The sequence below is a fragment of the Dendropsophus ebraccatus genome, chromosome 8, assembly GCF_027789765.1.
Source record: "Dendropsophus ebraccatus isolate aDenEbr1 chromosome 8, aDenEbr1.pat, whole genome shotgun sequence".
Classification (NCBI taxonomy): Eukaryota; Metazoa; Chordata; class Amphibia; order Anura; family Hylidae; genus Dendropsophus; species Dendropsophus ebraccatus.
The window spans coordinates 111,095,265-111,110,617 of NC_091461.1; the positions used below are offsets into that span (position 1 = coordinate 111,095,265).

At 42.8% G+C, this 15,353-nt stretch overlaps 1 protein-coding gene across 3 annotated transcripts in view; it reads right to left on the minus strand.

Annotated features, from left to right (window-relative positions):
* Positions 1-15,353, minus strand: part of NEGR1 (neuronal growth regulator 1) — a 416,519-nt gene that overhangs the window by 74,497 nt on the left and 326,669 nt on the right. For all 3 annotated transcript variants that reach the window (XM_069981432.1, XM_069981431.1, XM_069981433.1), the window contains exons 5-6: positions 8,874-8,994; positions 1,279-1,430 (exon numbers count right to left, since the gene is read on the minus strand). In XM_069981432.1, the coding sequence (XP_069837533.1) occupies positions 1,279-1,430; positions 8,874-8,994 (273 nt within the window). The remainder of the gene's footprint in view (positions 1-1,278; positions 1,431-8,873; positions 8,995-15,353) is intronic.

Consider the following 15,353-nt stretch of genomic DNA (forward strand, 5'->3'; position numbering starts at 1 on the left):
AATATCACCTCGCCGCGACCTTACTGGCAGTCTGAGGATGGGGGTATCATGGGACGGGTCTGGTCACATGGCATAGACTGATGCTATTTAGAGCAGCGAGGAAAGTCGTTGGATTTCTAGTCCCGATGCGCCAGCAAGTCACTGTGTGTAAAGATGTACTAAGCTTGGATACTGTATTCTATATTAGCACATATGCTTCCTTCTAGCAGTCATACCAGTCATACCCCATAAGGAGTACTGATAGTCATTAAAGGGGTTCTCCAGTGCTACAAAAACATGGTCACCTTTTTCTAGCGATCACCCGAGCAGTCCCCCGGCACTCCCCGCGCCCCCCCCCCCCCCCAGCTCTTAACCACTCACTGCCAACAGGCCGGTGCTCGCTTGTTTCCTCTCGTCGCCCCGTGTAATAGGGGCTTAAGGCCTCATTAACACATCTGCCATTATGGACAAGGTTTGGTCTTGTAGGTTTCTATGGCTCTATTTACACGTCCTATGGATCTGTGATTTGACTGAGATCTGTGCCGCAAAAAATATTTAAGTGCCCTAGTGCGGACCCTAGTTATGGCATGGACACACCAATAGAAGTCTTTGGGATCGTCCATAATTACTACATAAGTAGCTTCCCGCTTTTACAGATTGGCAAAAAATAGGGAGAATCTGAGCGCATTACGGATGCATATTTATGAATTGCAAATAAAAATATTGCGAACGTAATATACAGTCCACATGAAAAAGGAACGTGTGAATGTAGCCTAAAGCCCTGTGAACGCTTCCGTAGTTCTGTCCCCAATTGCAGACAGAACACAGGACCAACAGATTTCAAAGGCCCCGTCCACTTGGAGTATGGGGCCGAGATCCTATTGCGGACTGATGCACGTTTGTAGTGCAGTCCACCATTACAGGCGTGTGAATGTAGCCTAAGGCTTGTGAACATCAACCGGTCATCTACCCGAGGGCAATAAGAGCAGTGACATCTACTGTATAACTGTAATCTATGCCCATACAGATATTGTAACAACCCCAGGTGAGGGCATCTCCTCCATATTAACCCTTGGATCCTGCCCACGAACAGCTTCCTTCTCTTCGTATATTTTCTTCAGCTTAACATTTGTACATTATAGAATTCCATCGCGTATACCTGTAAAGTGATGTTCACCCATTATGTTGTGTTCATTCTGCCGATTCCCATAGAGTGGGTACAGCTGCTGCCCCCTATCTATAAGAGCAGAGAAGTGACGCACCACAGGCCTCATGCTGCTGATGTAATACGTGACTTACGGTTCAGGGGCAGGCTGGCGTTACTCGTTCCTAGCTTGTTTATCGCTACACACGTGTAATTGCCAAAGTGCTCTTCTGTTACGTTGGAAACATGGAGGATCGATCTGGTGTTGTAATTCTTTATGAGGATGCCTCTCTGTCCATTTGTGAGCCTAGAAAAATAAAAATCACTGTTATATAAGATGTACAGATGATGTTTTGTTGGATAAAGCAGGAGGCTGAATAGAAGTAAAGGGGTATAAAAGTTAAAGGGGTATTCGACCCAGGCCCTTCTTCAAGTAACTGTTCCTGAAGCCACCGGGCCTTATCACTCCCCCACCACCACGTTTTTTGATACCCCTCCTGGTCTCCTTGGTGCCTCAGTTCATCTGGTAGAAGTTTTTTCTATATTAGGGACTACTGGCGCCGGTCGGGAAACTACTTCTCCCGGCATACCGCACGCCTCCTGTGTATTAGTTGCCATACTGAGAGCATCATAGCTCATTGCTCACCACACACAGGACCGCCATGCCTGCTACATGCTATGATGTCTAGCTCCTTACCCTGGATCAGCCTCCACATCTTAGAATTGTTTCCGCCAGCAGTGTCAGAGACTAGAGGCCGTTTAACATTACGGGCAGCTCTTGCACCGGGCCACCCTGGGTTAAGGTTTCCTGTGCGGGTAGCCGGGGTACAGCTCTTGGAGACCAGGGAAAGGCACTCTTTCCCCCGCCTGAAACTTGGATCAGCTGTCCTCCTCAAGGTTATCAGCAGTATCCCTGCCCACCACTGACATTAGTGCTCTGGATTGGTTCATGGGCCTGGTTAGTGCTTACAATCTGGCCCACAGCAGAGACAGTGGACACGTGATCCATATCTTGGAAAGTGGGAGCCAGGAGGCAGGAGCAACTCTGTCTGTCTGATTTTTTGCATCCAGAGGGGGTCGTGGTAAAAAGCAGAAAAACAGGACAGAACCCATAATTACTGTATTTTACAAATATATAATGCTATGGGTGGACTATTTATTAATGTAAAATGTTTTTCAGTGAAATACCCCTTTAATTCCAGATAAAACCTCAGCACATGATTGGTGGTATTATTATGGTAACATAATATACATACACCATAAAATATGAAACAAAAACTAAAGAACCAGTTTTACCTAAACTAACTGTATACATTTTTTCATTTTTTCTAATATTAATACTTGTCCCTAGCTTCATACACCGCCACCTAAAACCTTACATTTATCATATTGTGCATTAAAAAAAAAGCAATGACTTAAAGGGGTTATCCAGGCTTAGAACAACATGCTGTTTTTGCAAGAAAGTAGCTGTGTTTTTTTTCTAATCCTAGATAACCCTTTTAAGGATTATATTTACCGCATCCATTCTGCCGTATTAACATAAATAATAGATCCATATAGAAAAAAAAATAATCTCCAACAATAATTCAACATCAATAATACTCATATGACTTAACTAGTCCCAAAGCCCACCACCCCCACCATTGGTCATAAGTCTTGTGTAAGATTACTGTCTACAGTCCAGTCTAATGCCAGCTCCCGCCACCCACGATATCTGTGATCTCGGCAGCCAGATTCCCGAATGCCCCATACACCTACTCTGGATAGGTGAGGTTGGCTTCCGGACTCTGGCCTATGCAGACAACCAACCTTGGTGTACACCCCTGTATTATAGGGACTACTCTGCTCCCAGGAACATTCCCTGTCATTGGAGCTCCTCCAGTTCCCCTGGAAGCAGCGTCAGGCCAAGTCTAGAAATTTCTAGGGGGATCCGTCTGGAGTTCAAAAGACTTAATGCTACGATCCTGATCTGGGCAGTCCCCAAGTTCCAGGGACTTCTTGAAATGGGTCAAAAAAACCTGAGTTGAACAACATCATATGGGAAGCTTTTAAGGTTCCACTTGTGGTACCTAAATAATACATAGAAGGTTTGGTAATGAGCTTGAGCTCTTAGCCCTTAATGAGGACATCTAAAATCAGGCATCATCCCACTTACAACTTGATAACCCTTCTACATTCTACAGGAGCGTGAAAAGGACTGTGGCCCCACTATAGCCGAAAGTGACCAGTGTAAAGGCCCATGCCTCCATTCTCTCCTAGCTTTCACCAGAGAGGCTAGATCTTATAACCTGGTCTCCTGCACAAATAAAATGTTGGTGGTAATATGACCCACAGAATCAAAGGCTGCAAATCTAGTAGTATTCAACCTAATGCTAGCACAGTTATTGGATGCCAACATCGAAGAAGTGAGTTCTGCCATTCTGCCTGATCAAATTGGATTGCCCATTCTTTCCTATCCTTCTTATTCCCCCTTTTCCCATAATAAGTGGATCCCCTTGTCGCCTTCTTTTTCTGCTTTGGGATGCAAACATATTTACCCAGATCCTCATCTCCTGACTCAGCGGCCTCCTGTCCAGCCAAGGAAGCTGCCTCGGGAGGAACAGGCTCAGCACCTTCTTCACTACCTCCCAAATCAGTCTCTTAGCCTCCCCCTTTATACAGTGTCGGATTGAGCTACCTAAGGCCCACCAGAGAAACTGATCCTGAGAGTGTGTGTGTGTGGGGGGGGGGGGCGGGCAATCGGTACCGCTATCTTAATTTTTCTTACTTTCGTTTTGAAAGTCTTTACCCCAGTGACCTTACATTTATTTATAGTGACTCTGTACCCACAATCTGACCCCCCCCCCCCCCCCGCCAACCACTTGTACCTTCAGATAGCTGCTTTTAATCCAAGATCTGTCCTAAAAAACTACTGGCAGTCTTGTGTCAAACGGCCGTAGCCTACAATTTCCGTGCCCTAACTTTGCACCACCCCTCCGTCCCTTCTCCCCACCCTCTTCATCATTAGGAATGCCACTGGAACATTTTCTACTTTCTGAACATTGCACAGGTGCCTTAACAATCCAGCCCATGTTCAGTATTCACACAGCTGAGGAATAGGAGACAATCTGCCTTGGGCATTCCTAATGATGAGGAGGGTGGGAAGAAGAGACAGAGGTTGTGCCAGACTAATGCATACACAATCTAAGCCACGGCCGTTGGGCACAGGACTACAAGTTTAAAAGTTGTTTTTTAGGACAATAACTACATCACCTGCCGAACAGACCCCAGGACAGATCTTGGATTAAAAGCAGCTATCCGAAGGTACAAGTGGTTTGGGGGGGTCAGATTGTGGGTACAGAGTCGCTTTAATGTGTTACCAAAAAGCCATTAAGGTCAATATTACACCTTTACTAACTGATGCTGAATGATCATTTGCCATCAGTTATCTCTCCCATTCAGCCCTTGTCCTCCCCATACACAGGAACATTCCTTATTGTTTTTCTTTTCCATATTAGATAATTCATCTTGGTTCTTATAGGTAATTCCATCAACCCACAATGATCAAACAGATAAATCTATCTTGAATGATTAGCAGAATTTATTCTAGATTTTTACTCGATTTTATCTTCTCCCCCCTCCATAATAGGAGCAGTTAATGGTCCTGATCGTGTTATTAGTATTCCCCCAATTTATAGACAATCCCAAATAATAGCCAAAGAGCTCAATTACACCTATCACATGGTCAATAGATCTCTCGGAATGTTCCAAAGACAATACCATGTCTTCTGCGAACATATTGATCTTATTGATCATCCTTCTCTCTCACCTCGAAGCCCCTTATCTGTTCATCTTTCCTGGTCATTATTGGTAATGGTTCTAAGGCCAACACAAACAGAATCGGTGAAAGAGGTTAGCCCTGCCAGGTTCCTTATTCTAATATAACTTTCTCAGAAACCCTTCTGCTTACAGTCACCATCCCCTTTGAATCTTTATATAATAGTTTTAATGTGTTCATAAAAGTCCCCTACTTCGAACCTACACATAACTGTCCGTAGGATCTCCTACTTCTCTGCATCAAACACCTTAGTAGCATCTAATGATAGAATGGAATGGGAGCCGCCACTGACCCCTTCTGTATTTCATGGTAAACCATTTCTTTTACACTTTGATCGGAGTGTGTCAAGTTTGAAATATTTATATATATGTTGCAGTGAAATGATAGAATCAGGGATTTGATCACATCACTAAGGGATTTGATCAAATCCCGGAAAATTATGGAATGACCGCGCTGTTCCATCATTTCCCTAGGGAATTGATCAAATCACTGACCCCTTTCAGGGAAATGATGGAATGAACTCTATCATTTCCCCCTGCGACATAGAATTCGCTTACCTTATCGCCTCTCTGCTCCCCCCGGCCTGTCCGCTCTGCTCCCCACCCGCCTCCGCCGCCTCTCTGCTCCCCTTCCGCCTCCGCCGCCTCTCTGCTCCCTGTTCTGCTAATTTCCCCTGCTACGCGCCTCCCGCTCCCCCGGCCTGTCTGATCCCCACCCCATCAACCCCTGCCGCCGTCCTCCTGCCAGGAGGTGTGCTGCTCCGCTTCCCGTCCACCTCCGGTCCCGTGCGCCCAGCGACATGCCTCCTGCTCCCCCGGCCCATCCGCTCTCTTCCCGGTTACCCCCAATGCCGCATGTCTGCGAGGAGGTGTGCTCCTCTGTTCCCAGTCCACCCCCGGTCCCATCCGCCCCGCCGCCATATGCCTGCTTGGGAGGCTTGCCGCTCTGCTCCCCCATCAGACCTGCCACCATATGCCTGCCAGGGAGGTGTGCTGCTCTGCTCCCCCCATCCGCCTCCACTGCCTGCCTGGAGTTTCTGTCCGGCCCATGCCGCCATACGCCTTCCGGGGAGGGGTGAAGCTCTGCTCCCCCGTCCGCCTCCGCCGCCAAACATAGAGTTGGACGACTCCTCGATCGTTCGTTCCATCATTTTCCTGAAAGGGGTCAGGCATTTGATCAAATCCCTAGGGAAATGATGGAATCCCTGGATTCTATCTTTTCACTGCAATGTATGTGTATATATATATATATATATATATATATATATATATATATATATATATATATTGAAATCCATTTGCTAACACTGTAATGTACAACTGTAAATCGGTGATATTGGTCTATATGACCGTACCACTTTAGGGTCCCTCTCTGTTTTTTCCTGATCAGAGTGATTCTGGCCTCACTCGTAGTTTCAGGTGAGCTCCCCATTCCTAACCACCACCATTACCCTGCGTAATGAAGGAAGTAACTGCTCTTCATATCTACAATATATTTTGACTGGTGAATAGTGCGGAGTAGCCAAATTGTTCGGGTTCGGCCAACGCTGCCACACCTGAACAGTTTTGCCTCTCCGCTCAACGCTGTTGGTAAACCATCCATTCCTGGGTAGATGTTCCCTTTAACCTCATCTAGTGCTACTTTAAATTCCCCCAGGGTCAATGGGTCTTAATTAGAGATGAGCGAATACGATTTGATCGAGTAGGTATTCGATCGAATATTGCGGTATTCAAAAGATTCAAATTCAATCGAGTAGTGAGTCGAATACGCGTGAAACATTCGAAAGCCCTTCCATCGCACTTGCCGCTTTTTTGAATCCAATGACCAGGCAGGGAGGCCGTGAAGGACCCTAGGAGTACGCACGCAGCGAAAAAACGGCATCTACCCTCATTGGATGGCTGAACCACATGACCTCGAATCTTAAATACTTGGTTCCCGCCTCTCGACTGCAGATGAGCTTTCAACCTAGCCAGGGAAAGATCTTGCAGCAGGGAGAGATAGGTTTTAGTAGCGTTTTGGTTAGACAGGCTTACTACAGAACCCAAAAGGCATTTTCAGGGCTAAGATCCAGCGAAAAAGTCATCTCTGAATCCAAAGCTCTTCTCAGTGCTAAGACATAGATGATATAACAGCAGCATCAGCAGCTGTATTCATTCCAGTACCCTGTGTGTACAAGTGACTTATAGTGTCCCTGTTTAACACCACTAAGGGCACGTTATACATATTGTTCCAGTAGCCCACTAAGGGCACTTGATATACACTCTTCCAGTAGCCCAGAAAAAGGCACGTCATGCATACTGTTCCAGTAATGTTCGTACATCATTAGACGTGATACGCGCGAATAACATGACGCTCTGCGGACGCACATTGGAATCATGTATGTAACACTGGGCAAGAAATATGAACAAAATGTGTGAACACTGCCATAAATGTTCGCAAAGCGCTCGCAAATATTTTTCCTTTGAAACTGCAGAGAGTGGCATTATACTGCGATTTTGGGGTGTTGGGTGCACCCAGGCATGCTCCCCCTAATGTCCCAGTGTCATTACGGAGGTGTTCGCATCATTTAGGGAGGTTTCATGGGGGACTTGGTGACCTCCAAGTGGTCGAATTTTGATTTCCAAGTGCCACAAATTTTTTTCCCCATAGACTATATTGGGATCGAATACTCGGTGCCTATTCGATTCAAATTCTCGAAAGTCGAATATTTCACTACTCACTCATCTCTAGTCTTAATATTTCCCTACAGATTTTTAAATCCCGACTGATACGAGGACTATATGAAATTTCTGTTCGATATAAATTTTGATAATTTGCACAGCCTGCGTTCCAGCGTCGCCATACTCCTCTTAAGACAAAGCGCCGTACTCTCGTGATAAGCGATGTCGGCTGTACTCTCATGAGAGTACGGAGCACAAGCGCTGTGTCTGAAGAGGGGGGTGGAACAGATTGGAACAAGAGACACCCACTGCAGCTGACGTCACGGCACAGTATGGCGACACTGGAACGCAGACTGTCCGTTACGCCACACTTCTGGTGCCAGAACTGCACGGAACTGAGCTTGGCCGGAGTGCCCCTTTAAGTAATCCCCTTAAATATGTCCAGGACTATACTATCTGAGGAGGATGTCTAGTTTCTTTCTAACATCTCTTCTTATTTTTCTTGCTCATCGTTTAATAACTTAAACCAGTGTCCATTGATTTTCCATAACCGTGTACTCCCCTCCCGTTAATAACTCCATACAGAATGGTCAATGGTCAGATATTGACCTGGCCATATGTTTTTTTTTTACATTCTTGACATAACACAATACATATTCATTACCGTTCATTACACATCTAATTATAACAGGAAAATACAGAAAGAGATGGAATTCTTTCTCCATATATTGGACAAACAAAGCTACAGGTAAATTCAGTAAAAAGCTTTTGATGTTGGGTTCGTGGTCAGTAGTACAGGGCGCAGGGAAGATGTCACTGATCATTACAGCCACACACTAGGTCACCAGTATATTGGACGGCACCACTTATCCAGCTTCTACATCCTGTCAGTCAGTGGGGGAGAAGAAGGGAAGTTCTCGGATGTTTTCAATCACCCCCAGACGTTAATTCGCTGACATCCACTGTGTTAGTGGACAGAGATCTTGGATATGGAGGAGAACGTTCAAGGATTTATTCATCAATTTCTAGTTCTGTTCTTCCTGGAAAAGGTTGTCTTTGGTCACCATGTTGTAAAGTTGTAGAAAAAAATGGCGTTTTAAATCCAATCTGTAGACCTCCTTGTGCCAGGTCGATAGTTAAATGCAGACTGGTGCCAAGGAGGTGCTGAAGAACAACGCGTTTCGAGAGCTAAGGGATGTCCTCTTCATCAGGTCATAACATGTAACAGTGAAACACCCATGTAGAGTATAGTAATGATACCCCAGTGACTTACTTCTTATCTCCTTTGTACCACTCAAATGATGGAGTAGGGACGGAAGCCGTTTCACATCGGATTAGTCCCGTTTTTCCAAGGGAAACCCCCGATGGCGTAATTTCAAGGATTGTTGGTGCAACTGAGAAAAGAAAATAGTAATAATGTTAAAAACGACAGACAATATTTCATAAATATATTAATATAATCTATCTATTTACTTCAGGGATGGAGAACCTGCGGCCCTCCACCTGTTGCAAAACTACAATTCCCATCATGCCTGGACAGCCAAAGCTAAAACTTTGGCTGTCCAGGCATGATGGGAATTGTAGTTTTGCAACAGCGGGAGGGCCGCAGGTTCCCCATCCCTGGTCTACTCATCTATACATCTCCCTTCTTTTCATTTCATCTAGCATGTAATAGTGCAAAACTCCTGACCGTCCATTGGAGTAAGGAGCAAATGGGACATGATCATCATCGTAAGACATGTCTATGGCTATGGGACACTTGTCGGTAGTGGTAAATTTTGGTGAAATTTCAAAGTTTAGCAACAACTTTAAAAAGTTTTCTTTGACTGGAATTCTGGCAATCGACACTTTTTTCCCATAGGGAAATGTTGATGTCGGAGAATTTTATCGGGACTGTAAGTCACACAGCCCTAGTCTGCTGCCAACTACTAATAACGCTCATTTATACACATATATTGCTATGAATCCTCTTCTATATCATACATCAGGTATATACATGTATCCTAGTTCTTACCCACGACCCCCTGTGAATCACATATTGCAGACACCAGGTCTCGGTGCAGTAATAAGATACAGCACCATCTGGCAGTTCACACACCAGTATGTTGGCAGCATAGGTGGCAGGCGCGGAGCTGGCACTTGCTATATCTGCAAACACGATCAACAAAATAATTCTACTGCAGGATCGTCTCTACAGATGGAAATGGAGGGAAGAAATCTATACGGAAAAGAACATCCACGTCTTCCTGGGCACAGTTATAGGAGATATACGCACATACATAGAGCTGTATATACGGATGATGACATCACACCTATCTCCTATACTGAGAGCATCCAAATGAGGATGACTGACATCTGATGGCCACCACATAGAACCTGTCAGCACTTTATTCTTTATTTTACAGTAAAGTCATCATACTCCATAGAGGCAGATGGAAAATGTTTCTGTACTATGCTTGTCATGTTTTCATACCATGGTCATCACACAAATTATCATACTTCTATACTACAGTCATCATACATCTATCCTACAGTCATCATACATGTATATTACAGTCATAATACATCTATATTACAGTCATTATACATCTATCCTACACACATCTATATTACAGTTATCATACATTTATATTACAGTATCATACATCTATTCATCATACAGTCATCATACATCGATATTACAGTTATCATACTTCTATATTACAGTCATCATACATCTATCCTACATACATCTATATTACAGTCATCATACATCTATCCTACACACATCTATATTACAGTCATCATACATCTATCCTACATACATCTATATTACAGTCATCATACATCTATCCTAAACACATCTATATTACAGTTATCATACATTTATATTACAGTATCATACATCTATTCCTCATACAGTCATCATACATCAATATTACAGTTATCATACATCTATATTACAGTCATCATACATCTATCCTACAGTCATCAGTATATCACAGTCATATTTCCATACTTTGGTCATCAGGCTTCTATACTACAATAATCATTTACTTCTAGAATATCCTCATCATGTTTTTATAGTCAGGACATCATACCTTTATACTACAGTCATTATGCTTCTATACTATGCTCATCATGTTTCTTTCATTGGGCCATCATACTTTTATACTCACCACACTTTTTATGTTTTAGCCAATGAGGAGGCATTTATAGAGGCTTGCATGAGAAGCCTCATTCTACCCAAAAACGTGCAACCTCTTCTGCCCAAGGGGCGTGGCTTCAGTGTAAAGGGGCGGGATTTAAGTACAACAAGTTTTTAGCCTCATTTATTACATCCGCCTTTAGAAAGATGGAATATTTTTTTTTTTTTGCACAACTCCCCTGCACTCAATAGGTGGCGTGCAAACCACACGTGAAAAGAAGAGCAGTGAAGAAAACGTACAAATTCTTTGCACAAACAATTACATAAAATTTACATAAGTGAAACTGGTATAAAGGTCAAGTGTCAAAAAAGAGGTAAAAAAGTTGTAAGTGATAACCTCCCCCCATTATTATATTTCTGTCTATCCTTCTGCTTGTGCTGTTATATTTCTATGCTATATTCATCATACTTCTTTACTAGTTACAATATTTCCATTAAGTTCTGGGAACTATTATAATATGGATATTGTATTCCAATACTGTGCTCACTATACTGTATGCTATGCACATATTGCTTCCATACTATGGTTATCATGTTACAGTGTTACCATACTTATAATGCTATGTACCATACTTATAATGCTATATACCATACTTATAATGCTATATACCATACTTATAATGCTATACTTATAATGCTATGTACCATACTTATAATGCTATACTTATAATGCTATATACCATACTTATAATGCTATATACCATACTTATAATGCTATATACCATACTTATAATGCTATACTTATAATGCTATATACCATACTTATAATGCTATATACCATACTTATAATGGCTCATCTCTAGTTACAATGTCACAATCTATGCTTGTTATGCCTTCTATGGTTACAATGTTACATTCTATACTCGTTGTGCTTGCCTTCTATGGTCATCTATGGTTACAATGTTACATTCTATACTCGTTGTGCTTGCCTTCTATGGTCATCTATGGTTACAATGTTACATTCTATACTCGTTGTGCTTGCCTTCTATGGTCATCTATGGTTACAATGTTACATTCTATGCTCGTTGTGCTTGCCTCCTATGGCCATCTATGCTTAAAATGTTACATTCTATACTCGTTGTGGTTGCCTCCTATGGCCATCTATGGTTACACTGTTGCATTTTATACTGGTTATGGCTGCTATGGTCATAAATGGGTACAATGTTACATTCTATGCTCGGTGTGCCTCCTATGACCATCTATGGTTACACTGTTACATTCTATGCTCGTTGTGGCTGCTATGGACATCTACAGGTACAATGTTACATTCTATGCTCATTGTGCCTTCTATGGCCATCTATGGTTAGAATGTTACATTCTATACTCATTGTGCTTGCCTTCTATGGTTATCTATGGTTACAATGTTAGGTTCTATGCTCTTCTGTCTACTATGGACATCTATGGTTACAATGTACATTCTATACTCGTGCCTCCTATGGCCATAATATGGTTACAATGTTACATTCTATGCATGATTGACTTTTTTTTTTAATTGTGATTTTTCCAATTTTTGACACTTTAACAACAACAACATGCTTTAACATATTCGTCCTTCTGTAATAGTCCCAGTATTGTAGCTACTATAGTTTAGGCTGTTTTAATGAAATTCGTTAAGATTCATTTCTTGAATCTTAATGAGTTTGGCCGAAAATTTGCAAGGGTGGCTCATCTCTAGTTACAATGTCACAATCTATGCTTGTTATGTCTTCTATGGTTACAATGTTACATTCTATGCTCGTTGTGCTTGCCTCCTATGGCCATCTATGGTAACAATGTTACATTCTATACTCGTTGTGGTTGCCTCCTATGGCTATCTATGGTTGGAATGTTACATTTTATGCCCATTGTGCCTTCTATGGACATCTATGGTTACAATGTTACATTCTATACTCATTGTGCTTGCCTCCTATGAACGTCTATGGTTACAATGTACATTCTATACTTGTGCCTACTATGGACATCTATGGTCACAATGTACATTCTATACTCGTTGTGCTTGCCTCCTATGGCCATCTATGGTTACAATGTACATTCTATACTTGTCATGCTTGCCTCCTATTGCCATCTATGGAAACAATGTTACATTCTATGCTCATGGTGCCTTCTATGGCCATCTATGGCAACAATGTTACATTCTATGCTCATGGTGCCTTCTATGGCCATCTATGGCAACAATGTTACATTCTATGCTCATGGTGCCTTCTATGGCCATCTATAGAAACAATGTTACATTCTATGCTCATGGTGCCTTCTATGGCCATCTATGGAAACAATCTTACATTCTATGCTCATGGTGCCTTCTATGGCCATCTATGGAAACAATGTTACATTCTATGCTCATGGTGCCTTCTATGGCCATCTATGGAAACAATGTTACATTCTATGCTCATGGTGCCTTCTATGGCCATCTATGAAAACAATGTTACATTCTATGCTCATGGTGCCTTCTATGGCCATCTATGGAAACAATGTTATATTCTATGCTCATTCTATATGCTCATCTATAGTTACAATGTTGCCTTCTCCAGTCTTGTTTGGTTACATATATACACCCACATTAGCAAATAAAGATGAATGTGACTAGCAGGCTCTGACATTGGCAAAGCGAACCCTCCGCTGCTGGGAAATCCCACCTAATATCCATCACTCCTCAGCTGCCGGGGGCCGGAGGGCATAATATCATCACACGCTCCGCATACAATTCCTAAATGTCAGGGACGGGAGTGCGATGGTTCGGTGGCATTCAGGCGGTTACAGAGGGGATGCGGAATCATCTGCAGCAATAGGTTCTTGTCTTTTAACATTGTAATGAGCTGAGGGACCGGTGTGCGTCTTAGTTATGTTGCCCTAATTACTCATTATAATTCTAATGTGCATTTTATATTTAATTACAAAGCTTATAAAGCCCGGCGATGGACACTAAATTATTATAACCAGCCAGTGCGTAATGAATAGAAGCTGAATTTATTAACTTTTACACCCGCCATCCATAGGAGGAACTTTCCAATTTACCTTTGTTGATTATCTGCATAATATGATTAAACAAACTTTTTTTTTTTTTTTTATGTAATTAATTTTTCGCTTTAGAATGTATTCAGCCCGGGTTATTCTAACATTTGCTTACAGGGCCCATAGACTTCAACTCTTATTTTCTGGTGATTATCTCTTACTTAGTACGTTCAGCCACAGAGAACTATTCTGTTTCTAGAAGGAAACCATCAGCAAGCAGGTTTTACGCCTTAACCAGTGCAGCTTGGATCATTCAAAGTTTATTTACTTTCAGCTGATAGGGGGAGGTCACCCGCTGTATAATATCCAGTATTTATTATAGGGCACAGAACAATTCTGCACACCTGGGTTGCTCTATTAAAGGGATTGTTCACCCCAATTTTTCTTTTAAATCAATTGGTGACAGAAAGTGCCAGAGATTTGTAATTTACTTGTGTTAAAACGTTTCCAGTCTTCCAGTACTTATCAGCTGCTGTATATCATGCAGGAAGTGGTGTATTCTTTTCAGTCTGACACAGTGCTCTCTGCAGCCACCTCTGTCCATGTCAGGAACTGTCCAGAGCAGCAGTAAATCCCCATAGAAAACCTCTCCTGCTCTGGACAGTTCCTATTTATTAGCCCTGTTCTATTTAGCCCCTATACATTGTACTGTTATATCTTAATAATTCACCCCAGCCTTCTATACTTACCTGTCATAACCTTAGGTTATTAACCCCAACAGCCCATCCTGCTGCCTTCCAGCTGCACCATTAAAAACAAACAGGACCCCACAGAGCCCAGTGACTTCAATGGTGGTCGCTATAGATGAGCCTGCACCATCACAGCTGACAACCCTATAGATGAGGCTGCACCATCACAGCTGATAACCCTATAGATGAGGCTGCACCATCACAGCTGACAACCCTATAGATGAGCCTGCACCATCACAGCTGAAAAACACTATAGATAAGCCTGCACCATCACAGCTGACAACCCTATAGATAAGCCTGCACCATCACAGCTGACAACCCTATAGATAAGCCTGCACCATCACAGCTGACAACCCTATAGATAAGCCTGCACCATCACAGCTGACAAATGCTATATAGGAGCCTGCACCATCACAGCTGACAAACGCTATAGATGAGCCTGCACCATCACAGCTGACAACCCTATAGATGAGGCTGCACCATCACAGCTGACAACCCTATAGATAAGCCTGCACCATCACAGCTGACAAATGCTATATAGGAGCCTGCACCATCACAGCTGACAAACGCTATAGATGAGGCTGCACCATCACAGCTGACAACCCTATAGATGAGCCTGCACCATCACAGCTGAAAAACACTATAGATAAGCCTGCACCATCACAGCTGAAAAACACTATAGATAAGCCTGCACCATCACAGCTGACAACCCTATAGATAAGCCTGCACCATCACAGCTGACAACCCTATAAATAAGCCTGCACCATCACAGCTGACAACCCTATAGATAAGCCTGCACCATCACAGCTGACAACCCTATAGATAAGCCTGCACCATCACAGCTGACAACCCTATAGATAAGCCTGCA